The sequence below is a fragment of the Chaetura pelagica genome, unplaced genomic scaffold (assembly GCF_000747805.2).
Source record: "Chaetura pelagica isolate M959 unplaced genomic scaffold, ChaPel_1.0 scaffold53, whole genome shotgun sequence".
Taxonomy (NCBI): Eukaryota; Metazoa; Chordata; class Aves; order Apodiformes; family Apodidae; genus Chaetura; species Chaetura pelagica.
Genome location: NW_009952880.1, coordinates 2,304,961 through 2,325,853, shown reverse-complemented (window position 1 = coordinate 2,325,853; position 20,893 = coordinate 2,304,961). Strand labels below are relative to the sequence as shown.

General features: G+C 38.0%; 1 protein-coding gene across 2 annotated transcripts in view; it reads left to right on the top strand.

Moving 5' to 3' along the window:
* The window catches only part of TRPS1 (trichorhinophalangeal syndrome I), a 180,348-nt gene that overhangs the window by 3,558 nt on the left and 155,897 nt on the right, over positions 1-20,893 (top strand). For both annotated transcript variants that reach the window (XM_009995352.1, XM_009995354.1), the window contains exons 2-3: positions 43-971; positions 12,623-13,752. In XM_009995352.1, the coding sequence (XP_009993654.1) occupies positions 43-971; positions 12,623-13,752 (2,059 nt within the window). The remainder of the gene's footprint in view (positions 1-42; positions 972-12,622; positions 13,753-20,893) is intronic.

Genomic DNA, 20,893 nt, shown 5'->3' with positions numbered 1-20,893 from the left:
CCCTTTTTTTTTCCCCCCCTCCCCCTTCTTTTCTTGCGGTAGATATGGTCCGGAAAAAGAACCCCCCTCTAAGAAACGTTGCTAGTGAAGGTGAGGTACAGACCCTTGAGTCTACAGGTACTGAAAGTGAAGAGTCTGGAAGGAAAAAAGAATTTCCTGCAGAGCAGATGCAAGAACATACTGACCAGGGTGATGCGGCAGAGTTAAACAACAAGGAAGAACTTTGCACGCATGTCCAAGAGCCATCTTCCAGCATTAAAAAGGACTTGAAAAGCTCAGTGCTGAGTGAAAAGGCTGGCTTCAATTATGAAAGCCACAATAAGGGAGGAAATGTTCCATCCTTCCCTCATGATGAGGTGACAGACAGAAATATGCTGGCTTTCTCATCTCCAGCTGTTGGGGGAATCTGTGAGCCCTTGAAGTCTCCTCAAAAATCAGATGCAGATGACACCCAAGATGTGGTCTGTACCCCATCAGGAGATGCAGCAGAGACAAATGAGGAGCATCAGATGTCGCCAAAAGCTTCAGATGAAACAGTGCAAGTGCAAAGTGGTCAAACTGATGGCCAAGGCTCAAGCCCGGTCCCCATGGCCTCAAAAAACCCACAAGTGCCTTCAGATGGGGGTTTAAGGCTGAACAAATCTAAAGCAGATTTGTTGGTAAATGATAACCCAGATACGGCGCCTCTGTCTCCAGAGCTTCAGGACTTCAAATGCAACATCTGTGGATACGGTTACTATGGAAACGACCCCACAGATCTCATCAAACACTTTCGCAAGTACCACCTAGGACTGCACAACCGCACCAGGCAGGATGCAGAGCTTGACACTAAAATTTTGGCTCTCCACAACATGGTGCAATTCAGCCACTCCAAAGACTTCCAGAAAGTCAACCGCACTGTGCTTTCAGGGGTGCTGCAGGACATCAATTCCCAGAGGCCTGTCTTGTTAAATGGGACTTACGATGTGCAGGTTTGTATCTTCCCAGCCTCTGTGCTTCTGCTAACTGCCTTCTCAATTGCAAAGTCAGTTATTTTCAAAGTCTCTCCTACCTCTGTGATGAACGTATTTCTTATAACCTGCTTAAGCCTTAATAACCATTTTGGGCTATTTTAGCCAGGCATTCTGCAGAGCATCTTGTACTTGGCTTTTTGACCAGTGATATTTCTGATTATTTCTTTCTGACAGTTTAGTCATTATGGTACTCAATAGCAAAAGATCTTATTCAGCAAACAAGCAAATTGCTGAATTGGTAATCATATCTGAAGGATTCACTGTCATGGAAAGAAAAGTGCAAATAATAATGAAAAATAACATCCATATAGACAAAAGACAGGCAGCTGGAAATTAAAACTGCAAGCCTAAATTATCAGCTGCCGGGAGTCAAGATTTGGCTTATTGATTATTAAAATAAGTGGCAAGTCTTGGCAACTCTAAAGTTGTCTAGTGCCAGAAAAACAGGATACACAATGGGTTTTTATAAAGTTTCAAGCAGCAACAGTAATCCGTGCTGTCCTTCATGTTAGCAAGCCTTCAAGGAAAGGACTGTTGTCTCAGTCATTTTCTTTGAAATAGGGTAAAAACTACTGATACTGCTGTAAAAAACAAAATAAAAAAAAATCCAACAAACCCCAAAATTTGCTCCCTCCCTGGAGGTCTCCGAGACCAGGTTGGATGGGGCCTTGAGCAACCTAATCTAGTGGGAGGTGTCCCTGCCCATGCAGGGGGGTTAGAAGTAGAAGATCTTTAAGGTCCCTTCCAACCCAAATAATTCTGTGATTCTGTGATGAAAGAGTGAACTCAAAAGCTTTTTCATGGGGTATCTTTGTTTCTTATCAGATATTTGCTCAGTTCAGAAAAAAACAAAAACAAAAAAAAAAAAGGAAAAGATGCCTTTTTAAATAAAATTCCTGTCATGAGTGACCTGACAGATGCAGTAGGATACCTCAATATTCTATGATAAAAAAATTCAGACTTAATGAAAAAAAAAAAATCAGTACCAGAGTTTGCATACAAAATGTGTTCAAGTGTCCATCCAATTTCAAGAGCATATTTGCATAGGTCATGATAGCCAGCCTGGTAGTAATCACCAGGGAAGACTACAGGAGATGTTAAAATAAAATGTAGAAGTATTTAATGAAGAAATATTTAATAATGCTTGCAGAGACTGCAGCTATAAGACAGATATTTTGCAAAACAGGTTTAAGATGGACAACATCTAACTTCAAGTAAGAAGCTGAAACTGAAACACAAGTCAGGAACTTGAAGCTTTTAAGTGTCTTAAACTTTTCTTCCTTTTCATAAACTCTACAACTTCTTTGTGGAACAGCAAATCAAACTAAGATTGTTATTATGCATAAAAGCTTCAATCTTTGCACTGCTGTCTTATTACAAGATCACTGTCTGACTTCATGTCAGACACTCTCTCCTGTCAAACTGTGATTAGAAAGCAAATATGTGATTTAGTTAAAAGGGGTTAGAAGTGAATAATGTCAGAATGTGAAATGCTGGTTTATAATTAGCACATAGTATGATGTTAATACCTGGATTTCCTGCTATAGTTTCAGTTTGCTGACTCTGGGGACAGCATCTTAGAGCAACTGATCCATGCTGTCAGGAAGACATTCAAACTGGAACAGCTCAGGCATACAGTATAGAGGAATTTGAGTTTCTAAACACACTTTCATTTCCTCCAAACAATTGTTTCGTTAGGTCCTTAGTTATTTATAGGAAAGTTTATGCTTGATTAGAATGAGCTGGACACTTTTCCTATGCAGTGCTTTCAGAAATAAAACAGATGTGTGAGCTATCTTAGTTTGAACTGATAGAAGCAGAAATAAAACAGCTGAACCTAGACTATACTTGTCTACTAAGCCCTGGCAGTAAGATACTGCAAGGGAGACAAAAAATGGTAGGAAACAGCTCACAGATAATCTACTTAAGATCAGTCTTTTCTCAGACGAAAAACATTTTCCAAAATAGAACAGACAGCCTATACAATGTTGGCAATTTATTTTAAAGAAAAAAAAAAAAAAAAATTGGATCTGGAAACTTAATTTTTAAGAGTGCTAATTTTCCCTGCCCAATTTGGGAAGAGAAGATTAAATAAACTTTTGTGCCAAATGCCATACTTCATCACTTGCACATGCACCAGATGTTGATCCAGAACATGTCAGAAGATAAGTAACTGATTAATATTTTTATGCTTTTTCCTCCCCCTCTCCCAATACAGAGCAGCTTTGTGAGTTTCTTAAACACAGTAAAAGAACATTTAAAAATCCCCTTTGCACCCACACATGTTTATATTGCTACTATGTCCATTTTGGAGGGGATTTTTCTTGGGCATCTGAATGGCTGGCATCTCCTGCCACAACTAGGGATCGTATAAATTTGACTTCTGGTTAAAATTGTTTCACTCAAACTCCTGTGTAACATGGAGAGGGAACTGAACCTGAATAATTGATTCATCTAAATGATATTATTTTGTATATGTATGAGGCTAAAGGAAAAGAATCCCTTTGTAATTAAATTGAAATAGTAGTGAACTGGGCTTAAGGTCTGATTTATTGATCCCCTTGCACTTAACAAACTGTTCTGTTGTATCTGGAGTGGAAGTTATCGATGGATTTATGGTCTCTGGCCAGGGAGCTGGGCTCAGAAGCCAGAGGATGAAGATGACTGATTTTGATCTGGCTTACAGTGGTCAGTCATATACCACAGTATATGAAGATTTGTAGCAATGAGGGATGCTATTGAGACCCATAGTTTGCATCCGTAACAAAAACAAACAAAAAAACAGTGGTGCAGAAAAAAAAAAAAAGTATCTTTTATCCCATCTGCAGATAGGTAAGGATGTGGTCCCTTTACCGAGGGCTTGGAAGATGGAAATCAAATGCATTTTTGGACTTAGACCACAGAAGTGAAGTTTGCCCTAGAAAACTTACCCTCTCTGCTGCCCCTAACACAAACCCCCCCCATCTTTCCCAAACATAAACCCAGCTTTTAGGTTTTATTTTTGTGTTTTGCAGTCAGCAAAACAATAGAGATGCACCTTTTACTTTACATCCAGGGATGCAAGTGTTGGGACTGTGTTTGGTAGTACCTAAAGAGGATTTCACTGGGAACTGTGTAAATAATCCAAGCTTTCTGGCCTAAACTACTGTGTAGAATTTACTTGATTTGAATATTTAGTCCAGCAAGATTCTTTTGTCTTCTTTGAAAGTGTTATTTTATTTTTAAAATCTCCTGTGCTATTTGCTCCTATTTTCTTCCTCAGAGGTTTCTGGTTCTTTGAGTTACAATCAATTCCATAGGATTGGGTAAAATCACTGAGCTGTTTCTGGGAGATTAACTTTCTTGCCAGTATAGATTGCAGAAAACATTTGCTAGCACATCTCTGAATTCCCAGAGAGTGTATTAATCAGCTTTATTGCTTTTATCAGAATAATATTTGAAGTAAGTCAGTAGATCAACTTTCGCTGATGCCTCTCATTGCTTTTTTTTCACATTTAGTTAATTGATCAATCTCTACAGGCAGCTTTGTCTTGCTAGATACTTTAGCCCATGTATGGCCTTGTGGACGTGCCTAAAGCAATAGACTTAAGACTGGATTTAGAGCCTTCACTTGAGATAAAATTCAGGTGATTAAGTTAAGAGCTATGATGCTGAAAACCGTTATTTTGCTGCAGTATGTTTGTCTCCTGTGTTTGATCTAATGGCTTTTTAATGTACGTGGAAGGGTCTGGAGACAGGCAAGTTGCTGGCAGGTAGGCAGGACTCTTTCCATCTCCAAATTTTTTTTATGAGTAGTGAGTGGGACAGCTTCAGCAAAATGGTTGGAGAGTGCTGTCTTCTATATATCAGCTTATAACTAAGGGGTAGGACATTGCCCAGTGAAGGAGAAGTGGGCTTGGATCCCCTCTGACAGAGCAAGGAAAGGAGCCTACTTTTCCTGTTTCCTGAACAAGTGTTCAAGCCATTAGGCTATTGTATAAAAGAGCGCATGACCCTATTTCCTGATACATTTTAAAAGAAAACAGTGGCCCTCAAAGAAAGGACAGAAATGTCTGCATTCAGGTGAGGGTTTCAGATGGCATGTCCCGAGGGAGAAGGGTATTCATGCAGTCGTGAATAAAGACATACTGCAGTGCTCAGCAGTTCTTACAGTGACTCCAGGCAGCTTTGCATTGTGTGTGCTACCTTTGAGGAGCTTCCTGCTCAGCATGGCCCTGGTTATAGAGCTTATTGTCACATACCTGCCTCCTCTTATGTTCAGCCATTAAAGAGATTGACTCTTGTCTGAAAGTACTAAAAATATTTTATTTAGTTTTGTTTTAATCCAGCCTTTTCTTTTTGATTGGTTCATGGTTTTATATAATAGACTGGCATATAATGACAAATTTCTGAAATGCCATGGACTGATAAAAGCCATCCAAAACTTTCTTGATTCTGATGCAGCGACCCCAGGGAAAAAAAATTAAAAAAGTGTGTTACGTTATCTAACTATTCCACAGACTAGTGAGGGATTGGTGACAGATTTTTTCCTTCCTGGTTCTAGATGTCCAACATAATAAGAGTTGTCCTATACCACTCAGTTTAATCTTTTGTCATAGATAATACGGGTAATAACTTTTCCAGTATTTTCACAGCAACTGACTGTGGATTCCCAGCTAGCAGGCTGCTCAGCATCCTACAAAGTGGCAGAAGTGCCCATGGACATAGAGTGTGTAAACTCTTCCTGTCTTCTTTGTAAATCAGTGGTGAGCTCCATGTGCCTACACAAAGTTATGTATGTATTTTTTTTAGTGTTCTTGATTTCAGTATATCCAATCTGGCATCTTTTCTGTTCTCACTTTTGAAGTGTGTGACTAGCGGTACAGTTAAAGTCTGGTCTAACTAGGATTCAGCTGAATGAGAACAAGTGGTTTTATTGTTAGTAGCTTCTGCTTTTTATCCTCCACTCTTATATTAGCAGCTTGATTGAATATGGACCTTTGAAGGTAAGACTACAAAAACTGTAGGGGGTTTGTAGGGGTACAGATGTAATCAACATCCCTTCTCATGTTTAAAGGTTTCCTTTATGCTTTTGGTGGTTTTGGCAAAGTGACTCTTGCAGTCATAGTGAGAATCTAGACTGGCAGTAAAAATAAGTGTAGCATTTACTTTTGTATTACTGAATAATGAAACCTTAAAGTCATCAAGTATGCTTCCTATAAGGTGGCATAGATACATAACTAATTGATGTGTGTGTGAATGAATTTCATTTTCCTTACATGCTTAGACAAAAGGATCCAGATTTTATATTGTTGGTCTTACTGACTTTAGCTCAATTGTCCATAAAACAGGAATTAGATCTAAATAAACTGACCAGCTATTGTGGGACATGATGTATCCTGATCTCTTGGACTGTGTCTTGCTGTGCTAGATTTTGAAGGGTGTGTTAGAATAGAACTTGCTTGAAGGTATGGTGTCCCAGAAGGCCCATTTCATCTGTCAGCTGTGTTGTGGATTCTCCCTGGGGACTTCCCTGTTTCAGCTGAAGGCTGTCAAGCTGCCTTGGGTGTTGCACCTGCATATGTGTATACCTTTTTATTTTGCGTCTTATTTCTGGGTCATTCTCAGGCTTGGAGACTGCCTTGCACACTGAGAGAGTCACAGCTCATAAACACAGGGGTCAGTCATCTCTTTTAAACCACAGACTTGAAAAAGAAATGGTGGCAGGTAGAGAAATGGGTGGAGGTAAAGCACACATTCACAGACATGCTGGTGTCTGTGTGTATACATATATGTGCTTCTTTTTCTCATATAAGCATAAACATACACAAATCAGTGAAAAGCACATGGTCTTGTTGTCACCTAAATTCTATATTGACTGTCACCCGTAAGTAATGGTTTATATTATTATATGTAGTAAAAGTTCTTTTTTATCCTTTCTTTGGAGACATTAGCAAGTTTACTATTCGGAATGATATGCAGTGATTTACAGCATGTCAACTGCTAAATAGTAAGTGCCTGGGAACAGTCGCTTGCTTTGTGACAGAAATGAGCTATTTTAGCTTTCTTTCAGTGAGTAGTCTACCCCACATTAGAGCCTTCAGATGGGCACTTTCTGTGGAACAACTGACATGATGTATATTCAGAGCCTTCCAGGCAAAGTTTTATGTGTTAATATTCCTTATCTTTATGCCAGGAATATCTAGTAATGTTTGAAGAGAAGTTAATGAAGAAAGTTGGTGAGTCTAGTGATATTCATGGATAGATTTAAAGATATCAACTGCTAAGCTAGCCCACAGAAATGAGCTAAATAAAAATAAAGTTGCTGGGGAAATAGGAAAGCAGCTAGATTTTCTTCTGGTGTAAATCAGTGTGAGTTTGCCTCTAAGTCTGTGAGACTGTGTAAGTTTACAGTAGCTAAGGAACTGTCTGGTAATTTTATCTATGCAGAGGGAGAATAGAAGAGATGATGCTTTCTTTAGATGCTAGGTACTAGTCTACTAGCATTAGTGAGCAAATAAAGTCTTGCTGTTGTGTTTCTTACTTTTGTGTTTTTTATACATCTGGTCTCCTGACCTTAATTTAAGTCCTTTGTTTTAAAAATACCTATTAAATCCTAATATCAAAAAACATACTGACTTCAATGGCAACAGAATAAATGTCAAGAATGCACTATTGAATTAATGTGTCCTAGTAATTTGCTTTATTGTTTTGCTAAATACGAATATCCCAGAAAGCCAGGAGTTTGTCCTTAGTCTTTGCCTCACTTGTGCAACATAATTGTATCTACCAATAAGTTAATCACAGTATGGTAAGAACTTATAAGAATATACTGTGAAGATTATCCTAGTTTTGCATGCAGATAGGGAGTGAGTGAGAGGGTGTGAGTTCTCCATAGGTTAGAGAACTGGGTGGTGTTTCACAAACTTGCATGAAAGCCAGGAATCTGTTCTGGCCTGCACAACATGAAGAACTTCATAAATGTGGGATGGTTCAAATGTTCTGGATGCATAAAGCAAATGAATAAATAAGAGCATTAGAAAATATTTTAGGATTAGAAGATTAAGAGTAATTGGCAAAGGCAGACTGGATGGCTCAGGAGATTGGTAAGGAATCTGGAGCTTTGCACCTCCTGATTAGGCAAAGATGAAACCCAGGTGATCAAAAAAAGAAGATTTATTAATGTTTGATGTTCCAATGCAGATGGTTGGTCTACTTCCTAATCAGTAGTTGCAAAGGAAGCCAGGGGTTAGAGAGAGCTTTACCTTGTGCATGTAAGCCTTGCAGTTGAATCTCTTACGTGGATATAGGCCACTGCTGGTGGAATTTTCTTCATGGAACATGTGATTACAGTAGCTGGCAGACTTTGTCTTCTTGGTAGTTTTTTTCGTTTTCTGTAAGCAGTATTTGTAAACGGCTTTGTTTTAATAAAATTTAGGACTGGATTTTGAAAAGGAGGGGGGAGAACAGAGTAGGGTAGCATTTATACCAAAGGCAGATTAAATATCAAAGACATTTGAAAAAAAAAAAAAAAGACCTGAACGTACATCTCCTTGCCCAAGTCCATCTAATTCCATGAAATCACTGGTTTTGGTCTGACTCATTAAGGTAATGTAGACATATCTGTTGGAAACAGCTTTGTTGTAAGTACTTGCCAACACACTTTAGAAAGTACATCTTGAAACATTGTCAGTTAGCATGTTATTTTTTCTCCTTGTTCTGGCTATTTTTGGAAATGTGTGTGGTGTATGAGGAGATATCTTAGTTGTATTAACACATGAACTTCAATCCTTGTAGTAGTTTCTTTCCCAGTCTTCTAGATTTTTATAATTTTCCTCATTAATTAATTTAATGATTAAGAGTTTTGAGTTTCAGGGAGTCTTACTGTGAAATGTATTTCTGTTTAATCCCAGCCTGAATCATAGCTTGGAAGAACATTTTTTGAAGTATATTAGTGCAACCATCTCAAGTACAATAATGGAGAACCCATTCCAATAGCTATCTTCTTCTATACAGCATAATACCAACTATGTTTTCATAACTGAGGTACTGCAGGAGTAAGTGATAATACCAAGGTCTCACATGCAGTCAACAGTGAAGCAAAGAACTAAGTTTTCCACAGTCCAAGCAAATGCTTTGTATGTTAGATTCCCTTTAAAAAGAGAATGATAAAGATTTATTTTATTCTGTGCTTATTGAGAGAACTGTTGATGTATAGGTGCTCTTAGATTTCCAGTGCAAGCTGTACCTGTACTTGTGGCTGCCACTAGTTATGTCAGCTGACACTTTGGACTCTATTGCTGTAACAGAATTGCAGAATTTTAGCATTGCTTTTGTTTAGTTTCTTCTTTTTTATGTTGGGGAGGACTGTCTACTTAAGAAAATATAGTTTTGTCAGGCCAAAGGTGGAGACTAGGTTTTGCTGGGGTCAGAATGATTTAGGAGTATAAACATGAGAAGCAGTTACTTCTGATACACAGAATTGTGGGTATTAATTTCTAGGGTATATATAAATTCCAACACCCCCACCTCTCTTTTCTTCATCTCTTTATCCTTTATTTTTCATCTTTCTGGGGCAGGTCAAAGACAGCAGGACATACACAGTGAAGGAGTTTAGGGGCTGTATGCAGAGATATGATATGTAACTGAAAAATCTGAGAGTCAATCCAAAACTTGATCAGACTGCATGAATCCAAGCAGATCTGAAAACGTGTAGGCTTCTTCCAAATTTGACTGGCTGAAAGCTGAAACAGCTTCAGTTTATACCATCACTTCATTGCTTCTCCCAGCCTCTATGCATGGAAGCCAGTTTCTTCAGTTCTTTTTACTTGATGACCCCCAAAGAGGCTCTCAGTAGGTTTTGTTATGCATGAAAAATTGCTTTTGAGGTACTAACATTAAGATGACCCTGAGTTGCCTTTCACGTACATGTTCCTGTAATAGGACACATTATTTTGAATTGTGTCACAGTAGTCAGGGAAATGCCAACCCAATAATTGGTAATCAGTTACATTCCAGTGCTGTAAAGATTGTGTGTCCCCTCCCATTGCAAGAGGTTAACACAAATAGTGTGAGGATACTTAGTTCTATTTTATCCTCTTGTGATGCAGAGGATGTATTAGCATGGGACACAAATGTGCTGTGTAGGCCACTAACCAGGCTTACCAAAAGTTACAGAAATTACATGATTTACAGTCCATTGTATAAAATGCTAGTGCTAATAACATGTTTTTCCAGTGTTCACAAACAAAAGTAATTAGCAATGAACAGCAGCTGGGATCATTGTCACTCTTTCTAACTGGGGTCTAGAGCGTCTGCAAAATAGGTTTATCTCTGTAGGCTCTGAATGGACAGCTAAGAGTAATGGATGTATTTGCTCATTAGAGGCACTTAAGGTAAAGCATTTTGGCCAGTTTTTTGTGTATGCATAGAACAAACATAAGTATCTAATTAAATGAGCAAAACCAGATCACCTTGCAACTTATGTAATCACCCAGTGAGCTGCTGTTATTATCTGTTTACCATAATTCCATCAGTGCTTTCTTTAAGTTGTCTTTTAACACCCCTGAGACTTTGAACATTGAAATAATTCAGTCAATGGAGACCTGAAGTGCCAGATACTGTGGAGTAGGCCCGAATTCCACAGTTGTCAGTGGATCAGGCTGAGCATGGCTTTGTCTGCAGTTTCTGCTTGCCATAAAATGAACAAAACTATCTTCTGTGGTATGGAAGATCTTTTAAAACTTCCCTTTTCCAAAGAACCTCTTCAAAACCTAATTAATAACTTGATACAAGAACGTTCAGCCTGATTTTAAGTGAAAATGTTATTACAGTTAAGTCCTAGTTATTTGGCTTCCTCACTCACCGTTGCCTAATGAGATATGTTTCCTAAACAAACAGCATTTTTCAGTTTATTTAAGAAAAAGTTTTAACCAGCATATGGGAATTGTGCTTTCCTAAAAAAAAAACCCAAAAACAACAAATGGATTGGAGGCTGAGTAACAGCAACTCATTATATCATGGTTTATCAACCCATTGACTCACTGTACATGTTCAATTCTGATGGGATACAAAGGATAGCATCTAATTCTCCAAGCTAAATGGCTAAAAGGCATTTATGTTATATGCATTTAAAAATGTTTATCTTTCAGGCTTTTTGTATGTCTGAGTCTTTCCGTATGGTGTGACACTGAATGACAAGTGATCACATACTTTCTTTATGGCGCAGCTGTTGAGGAGGAGAAGAAAAACAATTACACCATTTGCTTAATGCATTAGAACCAAATCCTGTAGAAATGTAGTAATACACTTATTGGTTGGGAGAACAGAATTGTAACTGTATGTGGAAATTTTGTGTTCTCTGTCAAGCATCTTTTAGGTGTAACAATTGAGAACGTGGCACAAGGAAGCTTTCACCCATGTCCTTGATGTTGTGGTGTAGACTGAATGATGGCAAAAGAGTAGATAGCTGTGAATCTTAGGTGTAAAGAGGATTTATCTTCTGGGTGCTGTACACTGTTAAATATTCAGGAAAAGAAGTAGACCAATGGTGACATTTTTGTCAGGGATTCTTCCTATGGTCTTCAAACCAGTTGTACAGGAGCAGCAAATCTCCCCCTGATGTCACAGGCAGGTGTTGTGCACTCTCGGGAAGGGCAAGTCTGCCTGCTGTGAGAACACTGGGTTTAGTAACATAAACCCTGAAAGCCTTGTTTCCTACCTGCTGACCACTTTGCTCAGAGATCATGAGAACAGTTAAGTAGACCTACAATGTTTTATTTATTTATTTATTTTAAATGAGTGATGTCATGGATTTGGGTGTGGTAGGTTTCTTTACCACATGTCATTTTTCTAATGTAGTTTTCTTATCTGTATTTTAGTAAATTGAGCTGTGTGCATGAGAGGAACAGATTTCCTTGTCGGCACTGAGTAATCTTTCAGAAAACTGACTTTTGTGTCAGAGATCAGCCACTGTGACTGTGTTAAAAGGTGTTCTGGTGGATACCGGATACTCCTGTAGGAATGGTCTTTATAGCAGTTGGTCATTCTCTGACCCAGCAAGCTGAATTCATTATTTCAAATTTATCTTTTGTTGGCTTATATTTAGGGAATAATTTTCTTGTACTTCAAAGCATGAATATGATTAAAACATTGAAAGAAAAAGACTGTGAATCTGTTCTCTTGTTCCAACCCTGGTGTAGACTCCGAGCAAAGTTTCCTGTCAAGGGGTTAAGGAATAAGGGAGCTAATTGCTGGATCTTCTGTCAATGACATGATATAGAGAAGGCCAGAACAGTTCTATCAGAGAATGTTCAGTTAAGATCATGTTGTGTAAACGCATCTTTGTTATCCCAAATTAAAGATATTTATTATTCATACAGAATAGGTATTCAGCTATGTGAGACATTTAAAAATCTTCAAAACTAAATGCTAAATACTTGGGGATATATGTATGATATCTTAGTACATTAGTAGAAATGAAAATGGTAGTGATGGTGAATGAAAAAGGTGTATTAATTAATTGCCCTCTTTTTTTTATTTTTTTATTTTTTTTTAATTTTATTTTCTTCCTTCCTTGCTATTTGAATAAATCTACAGTGTTGCTAAAGTGACTTTCTTTTTATTCACAGGTTACTTTAGGTGGAACCTTTATTGGAATTGGGCGGAAGACTCCAGATTGCCAAGGCAACACCAAGTACTTCCGCTGCAAATTCTGCAATTTTACCTACATGGGCAACTCCTCCACTGAACTAGAGCAACACTTCTTACAGACTCACCCAAACAAAATGAAAGCAGCCCTTCCCTCCTCTGATTCTGGTAAAACTTCAGAGAAAAACTCCAATAAATCCAGTCCTACTCTTCGACCATGTGATTCTGGAGACTTGGGGAAGTGGCAAGACAGAATCACTGTAAAAGCAGGAGATGATACACCAGTTGGATATTCGGTGCCCATCAAGCCAATAGATTCCTCTAGACAAAATGGTACCGATACAACCAGTTATTACTGGTGTAAATTTTGCAGTTTCAGCTGTGAATCGTCCAGCTCACTGAAACTATTAGAGCATTACAGCAAACAGCATGGGGGAAGCCAGGCAGGAAGCCTTCACGCAGATCTGAATGATAAGCTTTCTAGGGGATCTGTCATTAACCAGAATGATCTAGCCAAAAATGCAGATGGGGAGTTAGTGACAAAGACAGAAAAGGGTGCAAGTGTGGCAAAAAAGAAAGACGTGACTAGCAAAGGAGCAGAGGACAGCATGGTGACAAGCTACAACTGTCAGTTCTGTGACTTTAGATACTCAAAGAGCCATGGCCCAGATGTAATAGTGGTGGGCCCACTTCTCCGTCACTATCAGCAGCTACACAACATTCATAAATGTACCATTAAGCACTGTCAGTTCTGTCCCCGAGGCCTCTGCAGCCCAGAAAAGCACCTTGGAGAAATTACTTATCCATTTGCTTGCAGAAAAAGTAATTGTTCCCACTGTGCTCTCTTGCTTTTGCACCTGTCTCCAGGGGTGACAGGAAGCTCTAGAGTCAAACACCAGTGCCATCAGTGTTCATTCTCCACTCCTGACGTGGACGTTCTCCTGCTCCACTATGAGAATGCACATGAAGCCCAAGCGTCTGATGTCAAACCAGAAACAAACACCCTGCCAGGGGCAGAGGGGCCGCTGATGCTCAAGGAGAACAAAGAACACTCATGTACCAAATGTGACTTTACCACCCAGGTGGAGGAAGAGATTTCCCGACACTACAGGTACAGTGAAGTTTCAAATGACTAATGATAGGAACCCAAACAAACAGTTCTCCCTTAGTTCCTTAATTAAATGTCACAGTTTTCCAAACATTTGAGGAAACTGGAAATCAAAATATGAACGTGTATAGATATAAATCTGTACAGCCAGGGTCTAATCCAACATCCACTTTGTTTTGGAAAACCACCAACTAACTCAGTGGATTTAATTACACATTTAAACCTGTGCAAAGAAGAGGGGGATTTGGATTTGTGTGCAGATGCTGAAGTTCCAGCATATTTGAGGTTTAGTCAACTATTTTCCACCCAGAACCTTTTAGGTACTATTTTAGTTTAGGCTTTATACCAGAAAGCTGGCATCTTCATTCAGTAGAGGAATACAAGTGTCTTTACTTTCCAAGATAGACGATGAATCCTTTCATGCTCTGTAACAGTGCTTCAATGTACTACCTTTTTGTAGTATTTTCCATTCCCAGGTCCAGAACTGCAATAATTAGTTTAAGAGCATTCCACTGCTGTTTTGGTGTTGGTCTCACACTGGGAGCAGACACTCTTTTGTCTGTTGATGTCATCCCCCAAGATCCTTTTGCAGATGCTTATTTTCTGTTGCTGGTTTACAGTATCTTTCTATTTATTTTAAATGCTAATGTTCCTATTTGGAGGTGGATGCAGCCAGTCTCCTGACTCAGTCTGACACAATGTCATAGTGGCAGCCAACTCCCTGCTAAACTTCTTGGGTCAGTTCCTGGGCTGTTGTAAACTGGCAGTCCAGTTTACATCAGAGGAGGAGCTGGCTCTTAGGCTTTGTAAAGAGCAACAGTTAATATGCTGCTGCAAAAGCAATGTTAAATATTAGAAAATCATGCTGAATATGTTAATAGTTAAGGCTAATGCGTCAACAACGGAAAACTCGGTATCTATCTCATCTAAAAGATCATTGCATGGAAGCCAGCTAGAATGAAGACAAAAGAAGATGCATTTTCAAAGCTAACGCTTTGTTACAAGCTCAAGAAACTGTGCCACATTTAATAGATTCCAAGACATCCAAAATTAACAAAGGCAGACTGGGGCATGATATTTTAATAGAGATTAAAGCTGGGGGCATCCAAATGTTGCCCAACAGAGGGCTGCACTGGCAATGTATCAGAAGTCTATTAAAAAAGAAAAAAAAAAAAGGAAAAAAAAAAGGAGCAGATTGCTCATCTTTAATTTGGAGCTAGAGCCCACGGAGGATTCAGGTCTCAGCATGCAGTGCCCCATTTTTGATCCAAGTGGGCCTGAGGGATGTTGTGCGGATTAATTAGTTAATGTTTGTAAACTGCTTTGAAGATGAAAAGTGGTATCTAAGTTCCAAGCATTATTATAGCAGCTTTGAGCCATGCTGTAGAACTCCATAGGCAGCACTTTGTCCGCTGCTGGGGCATGGCATGATCTTTTTTTAGTGGTTAAATAACTGGAAGATTGAAATGACTCCTTGACTGAAAAAAAGCACTTTTATTTTGCTGTGGCTGGTAATTTAAGTTCTAACAAGCATGCCTAGTTAAAATCCTTTTTTTTTTTTTTTTTTTCCCAAGGAAAGAAGAAAACATGACTTTGAAAATTAAGTGCTAAGTCAGAGATGGGGTAGCAGGAGCTTCTCCTTTGGAGGGCTCAGCACCCTGCAGCTCTGGCAGTTGTCACAGGGAGCTGCACTTTGGAAAATCAAGAGATGCACTTTGGCATCCGGATCTTAACTTGTCTAAAATTAGGCTATTGTGCTTAAGACATTCACGCAATGGATTTTTTTAAGCCTTCAGTCAATTACATTATTGAGTACTCTGAGGATGTTGTGTAACTAAAGTGAAGTACAACATCCCCATAACTGGCAACTTCTTAGCCTTTCTCCTGCCTTCCCCTCTTTTTAATTTGAGTTTTGCTTCTTTTCTATGTGTACTGCCACTGGTTTCCCCCTCTGCATCTTTGAAATCACAGAAGCTAGTTCAGTTTGTGGTAGGTGGTAGCAAATATCAGTAGGTTTTATTGCTTTTCTATGCATAACCTAATTTTTACTCTGTCAAACTAAAACAAATGGAAGGAGAGATTTTTAGGACATTATAGCTTATATTTTTATTATTGTTATCAGACCTTTTTAAAAATAGAAGTTTTATATGTATCAAATATGTATTTTCTTTCCCTTTTTGTATTTTATGAACTAAAGAGTAGAATTTCTATAAAATAGTAGCATTAGGGAGTTATTTGACACACAGGAGCATGCTGATGTGGCGTCTGCTCACATCCTAGCTGGCCTTCTTTGTGACTTCTTCAGCATTTATCTCAATAAAGCTGTTATGCTACACATTATGTATTTCAGAGTAATTTAAAATGCTATACATGCAGATATAAAAAACTTGTATATATTTATATATAGTAAGGAGCTGAATGGATTGTACTTATAAACATATTACTAAGCATTAATGGGGTGGCAGAAAGTGTTCTGTTGGAAGTGTTTACCCTTGATAATCTGTGAGTAGCAGAGCTGGCTTTAGATTCTCCTTATATATTTGAGTTCATGCATTTTTTGTCTGCATTTTTTGACTATTTTCCTTTTTGTACTGTACACATGAACAGCATGCTTAATTTATATTCTTTTAAAATTTTATTTTATTTTGGCTCTAAGTCTACAATTTCACTATGTCTGCTAGCTAAAAAAAATGTTCTGTGTCCCAGTATTCTTCCTTTGCAGTCATGTATTTGCAATAGTATTAGAATTTGCAGAAGTGGAGCTTTCCAAATTTTTTGTCTACAGAAACATATATGTACACTTAATGCTTATTCAGTATTTCTTAACATGATTTTTTGAGAACTAAATTTGAAGTTAATGAATCACAACTTTGCTTGTATTTAAACCTCGCTAAAATTTGCTTACTCAGATAAATCCTCAGAAGGTTCATTGGCCTCCATTTTCTACCAATTCTGGTACTACTCATTTTCCATTATACCTCTGAGGAATCAGATACTCTTCATGTTCATAGCAGAGCTTAGTTTTTCCTGAAAACTGTCCGGTATTCTGATGAGCTAAAATATGCCAACACTTGTAATTTAGATAAAATCATACTGAGGATTTGGGGAAATTTTGCCTGTTGGATCACTTAGATTAAAGATTATTTTCCTACTTGCTCCAAAATATATTTTTTTTCTTAAAAACTAAAGCAGCTTCTTGCAGAAGTGGGGTTTTTTAATGTTGCTAGATGTGGGAAAACAGTATTCTTTGTCATTTCTCTAGCAATTAGGAGTTTTCATGTAAATCCTTAATTGTCCGAAAAGATGTTGACAGAAAGCATTTATCAGTGCTAGTAATTAAAAACTGTAGGCTGAAAAATACTCTAAACTTGTTTAAAAAAAAAGTTAGTTTAATGACTTTGTTATTCATTAAACAAGTGCAAAATATAAAAAGAAAATAGATTCACAAATGAAAGAGCTTTGGTAATGAGGTAGAATATTTTTCTAATAAACAGAAATTATTTTTAAAATGTGGAGAACACTAGTTATGTAGGGTTCACTTTTGAAATGAATTTAAATAAATTAAATTCTGTGCCTCTTGAAAGTAAATGGAGTAGAGGGCTAAAAGCAAAGGGGTAATTACATCTTGCAGATCAGGGTTGAAGGCATCAGATCTGTGTTTCCCTTTGCACTGTTAGCCAGCAGAAGTAGAACAGGGTCTTAGATGTGGAGATTATGGAAATAGTGAGTATTTGGGACACTTTTAGAGAAGACAACTGAGGGACGAAGTATAAATTGAGGCCCACCAGCTCCTGTTTTCTCAGCAGAGCTGGAGCCTTCACTCAATGAACAATAGCAGCCACTGCAAGGACCTTTTCCATCCTCCTGACACCCTAATTCACTTCTCTGAACTTGTTTGCTCTTGCCAGTGGCTTTTGCTCTCCTTTCATCTCAGCCTTGCTCTCCGCTCTGCCCATTCTTCTCTCCTTTCTGTCCTGCTGAATTTTTTTGCTTTCTTTGCTTGCTCTCTTTCCTTCTGAATATTTTCCGCTCCCCAAATGTCTGCATGCAGCACCCATCCAAAAAGTAAACTTTCTTATAAGCCTGTTTCTTCATGAGAAGTACTACTAGTTTTTATATTCATAATGAAATTCAAAATGTGCAGAAAAATGGAAGTGATACGGCAGCTGTGCCTTCGTCTAGAATATTTTCTATGCCCTAGAGCATAGGAATGTCTTCAGGTAACTTAAAAAAAAAATAATTGTTTTGTAGAATGTGGTGTTTTGTAACACTTTAGACTAGTTAGAAGTATGTCAACGAGACTTAATTAACTGGCTACTGTGAAGAGTATCACAGCCTATTAGAAAGCTCAAGTAAAGAACATTAAATCCATCAAAAAACCCCCATCTAATCTCTCAAAATTCAAGCTTTCGTAAGGGAAAATCCTTATATCTTACAGCACCCAATTCAAGTATATTTCGGTACAAATAAATAATGATAGGATTTTATTAAGTTGTCAGAATATAACAGTGCAGCAAAGGTTTGGCCTGAATTCTTTGACATTTAGTCTTGGGATTGGGCCATAAGTGTTTTAATGTCCATGAATAATCAGGGCCTTGATTTATTTTGTAGTGAAAATAATAATGCTAAGTGACATCAACAAATGTGATGATATTGCCATCCTAATGCCACATTGAAGATAATGCCAGTTAGTGACTTGAACCTGCTGTTAGCCTGCATGAGTGGTGTATGAGCAAAATCACAAAACGGAGAGTGGTGTTTCCTTCTTCATTTAGCTTGCTTTTTTATGTACTGAGGTTTTCCTCAAACATCTCTCCTTTGATTAGCTTTATGCCAATACACTCTATTGTACCTGATGAGTTCAGATTTTCAGATAGTATAACTTGGTTTAGCTGTCAAGTGTAATTTAAGGTAATGCAAAGGAGTGCTTGTTGTTTATTTTAAAAATTGGAATTTTTTAAATTGTGCTGCTTAGCTTTGAGGAGCTTTGTCCACAAATCTAGGTGTAACTTGGGACTTTAAAAACATGGGGTAGGTTTAAATTCTAGTATAAAAAGAATTAAAACATTGCCAACTTGCTTCCTTGATTGCTATCAGGGTGGGGTAAAAACAGTCAAAGATGAAAACATTTTCTTTACATGCCTTGTTCTGGGAAAGAATGTTTCCAGCTTTCAAAAAATTGCCTTGTAGCTGATACTAGTTATTATTTTATTATTTGAGACTGTGACTTACATTGACCAGTTCTGGACTTTAACTTAATTTTTGGAGCTTGAGGATAGAGTAATATACAGGACAAACCCATGTGAAGTGAAGATTTATAGTATCAATGGCAGAGATTAATTTTTCATGTATACTAGAAAAGTGTATGTCTTGAAAAAAAAAAAAAGGCTGTTGGGTTGCTACCTACCTAAATCAGTCCTTGTCTTGTCCGTATCATAGAGCCTGTCAGCATCACAGGAAGATGAAGGACTGTTGGTATGTCGCTCTTTGAGTAAATCATACGTAGTTTAAATGAACAAACCTGTATTGTAATAAAGGTGATTTTAGCTGGGCTTCAGCCATGTAGTTACAACTGTGTCTAACATTAAGCATTTATTTGTAGCCTCAGAAGTATGGTCCCATTCCTGTGGTGTGTACTACTTCTGATCAAAAACATTTAGTCAGAGTGGAAGGAGAAAGAAAAAAAAAGACAAGTTAGGCAGAAAAAAATCAGCTGTTTGTAGGTGTGATATCTATAGATAAGAGCCAAGTTAGGAAAGGGGGTTAGCCATTGAAATAGCCAAGTTAAACAAGAGACACTTAGGGCCAAGTAGTCTCCCAAAGGATTGATAAACTTTCACATGGGGAGTGTATGCGGTTGAGCCATTAGCCCCAAATGCTGTCTTGTTTAACTTGGCTTTTAAGGTAACTAGCCCCTGTCTAACTTGGACTTCCCTGATGGTATCCCACCTTTACAGGGCTGACCCTCTTTATAACTTGGCTTTTTGTATTTGTAAAATGGTTTTGATCAGATAGCACTCTCTTTTTTTGTTTTGTTTTTTTCTTCAGAAGAGAATTAAGCTCAGTTTAGAAAAGAATTAAGTTGCAAGAGAGAATATATTAGTGTCGCATTGAGAGACAAGCTGATTTTAATAAAACACAATTGTAAAGAGAAAGGAACACAGCCAGAACAGGATTTTAACCCACAGCTTGCTCTCCCACAAGTAGATTTTGTTGCCATAAGGCTGTGTGGAGAATAGCTGACTCTATTTTTTGCATAACTGAATGAGCCCATCTAGTCCCTTAAAATGAATATAAATACAGAAAATGACAAAAAAGAAAACTGATATTGCACAAGGGCTAAAAATCTTGAATCTGAATGTGTACTCATGTCTGTGTGCTGACACAACTGCAAGAAAATCAGACAATGTAAATAACATATGGTTTGTTTTTCCAGCAAAAGGAAAGAAGGAAGACAAGGGGGTTTAATAAGTTTGGCAAGTTGTCCTTTCTAAACTATCATACTCTAAAAGGGACATTTTGAGTATCATTCCAGTTCTACAGATACACCGAGAGCCAAATCCTGCTCTTACTGAAGTCAATGGGAGTTTTGCCATTGACTTCACTGAGACTAAAATTTGGCCTCAAAAGAATTAATTCTAACAATTGGAGTTGTCAGGGCAGTAACAGATTTCTCATACAAGTTTTGTCCTGTGTGTATAGCAAAAGGCTCGGTTTTTAGCTTGGCTGAAGACACTCATGTGACTCTGAATGCCTGGGGTGTGGATGTGAGAGTGCGTCTGTAGGGAGAAGCTTTTGCAGATTTATGTACATTTTGATGAAGGGCAGGGACGATGTTTTACTCTGCGTTGGTACGACGTCGGGCGCAGCGGGGCCTGGAGCCTGATAGAGGGTTCTGACCGCTCCTGTGCTATAAACAATTATTCATAATGGCGTTAGAGAGCTCATAAACAGTGTTCTGTTCCTATGATAGATACAGTAAATGGGTAACATGTTGTTCTTGTGTAGCAACATATGCTTTACATAATTCAGTAATACAGTACTTTATATAGGCTTTAAGAATAAAAACAGGAAGGCACGTTATTCCACACTGTTCTACAGCTCGTACCCAAGCATTTCTGTATTTTATAGGAAAATATGGTTT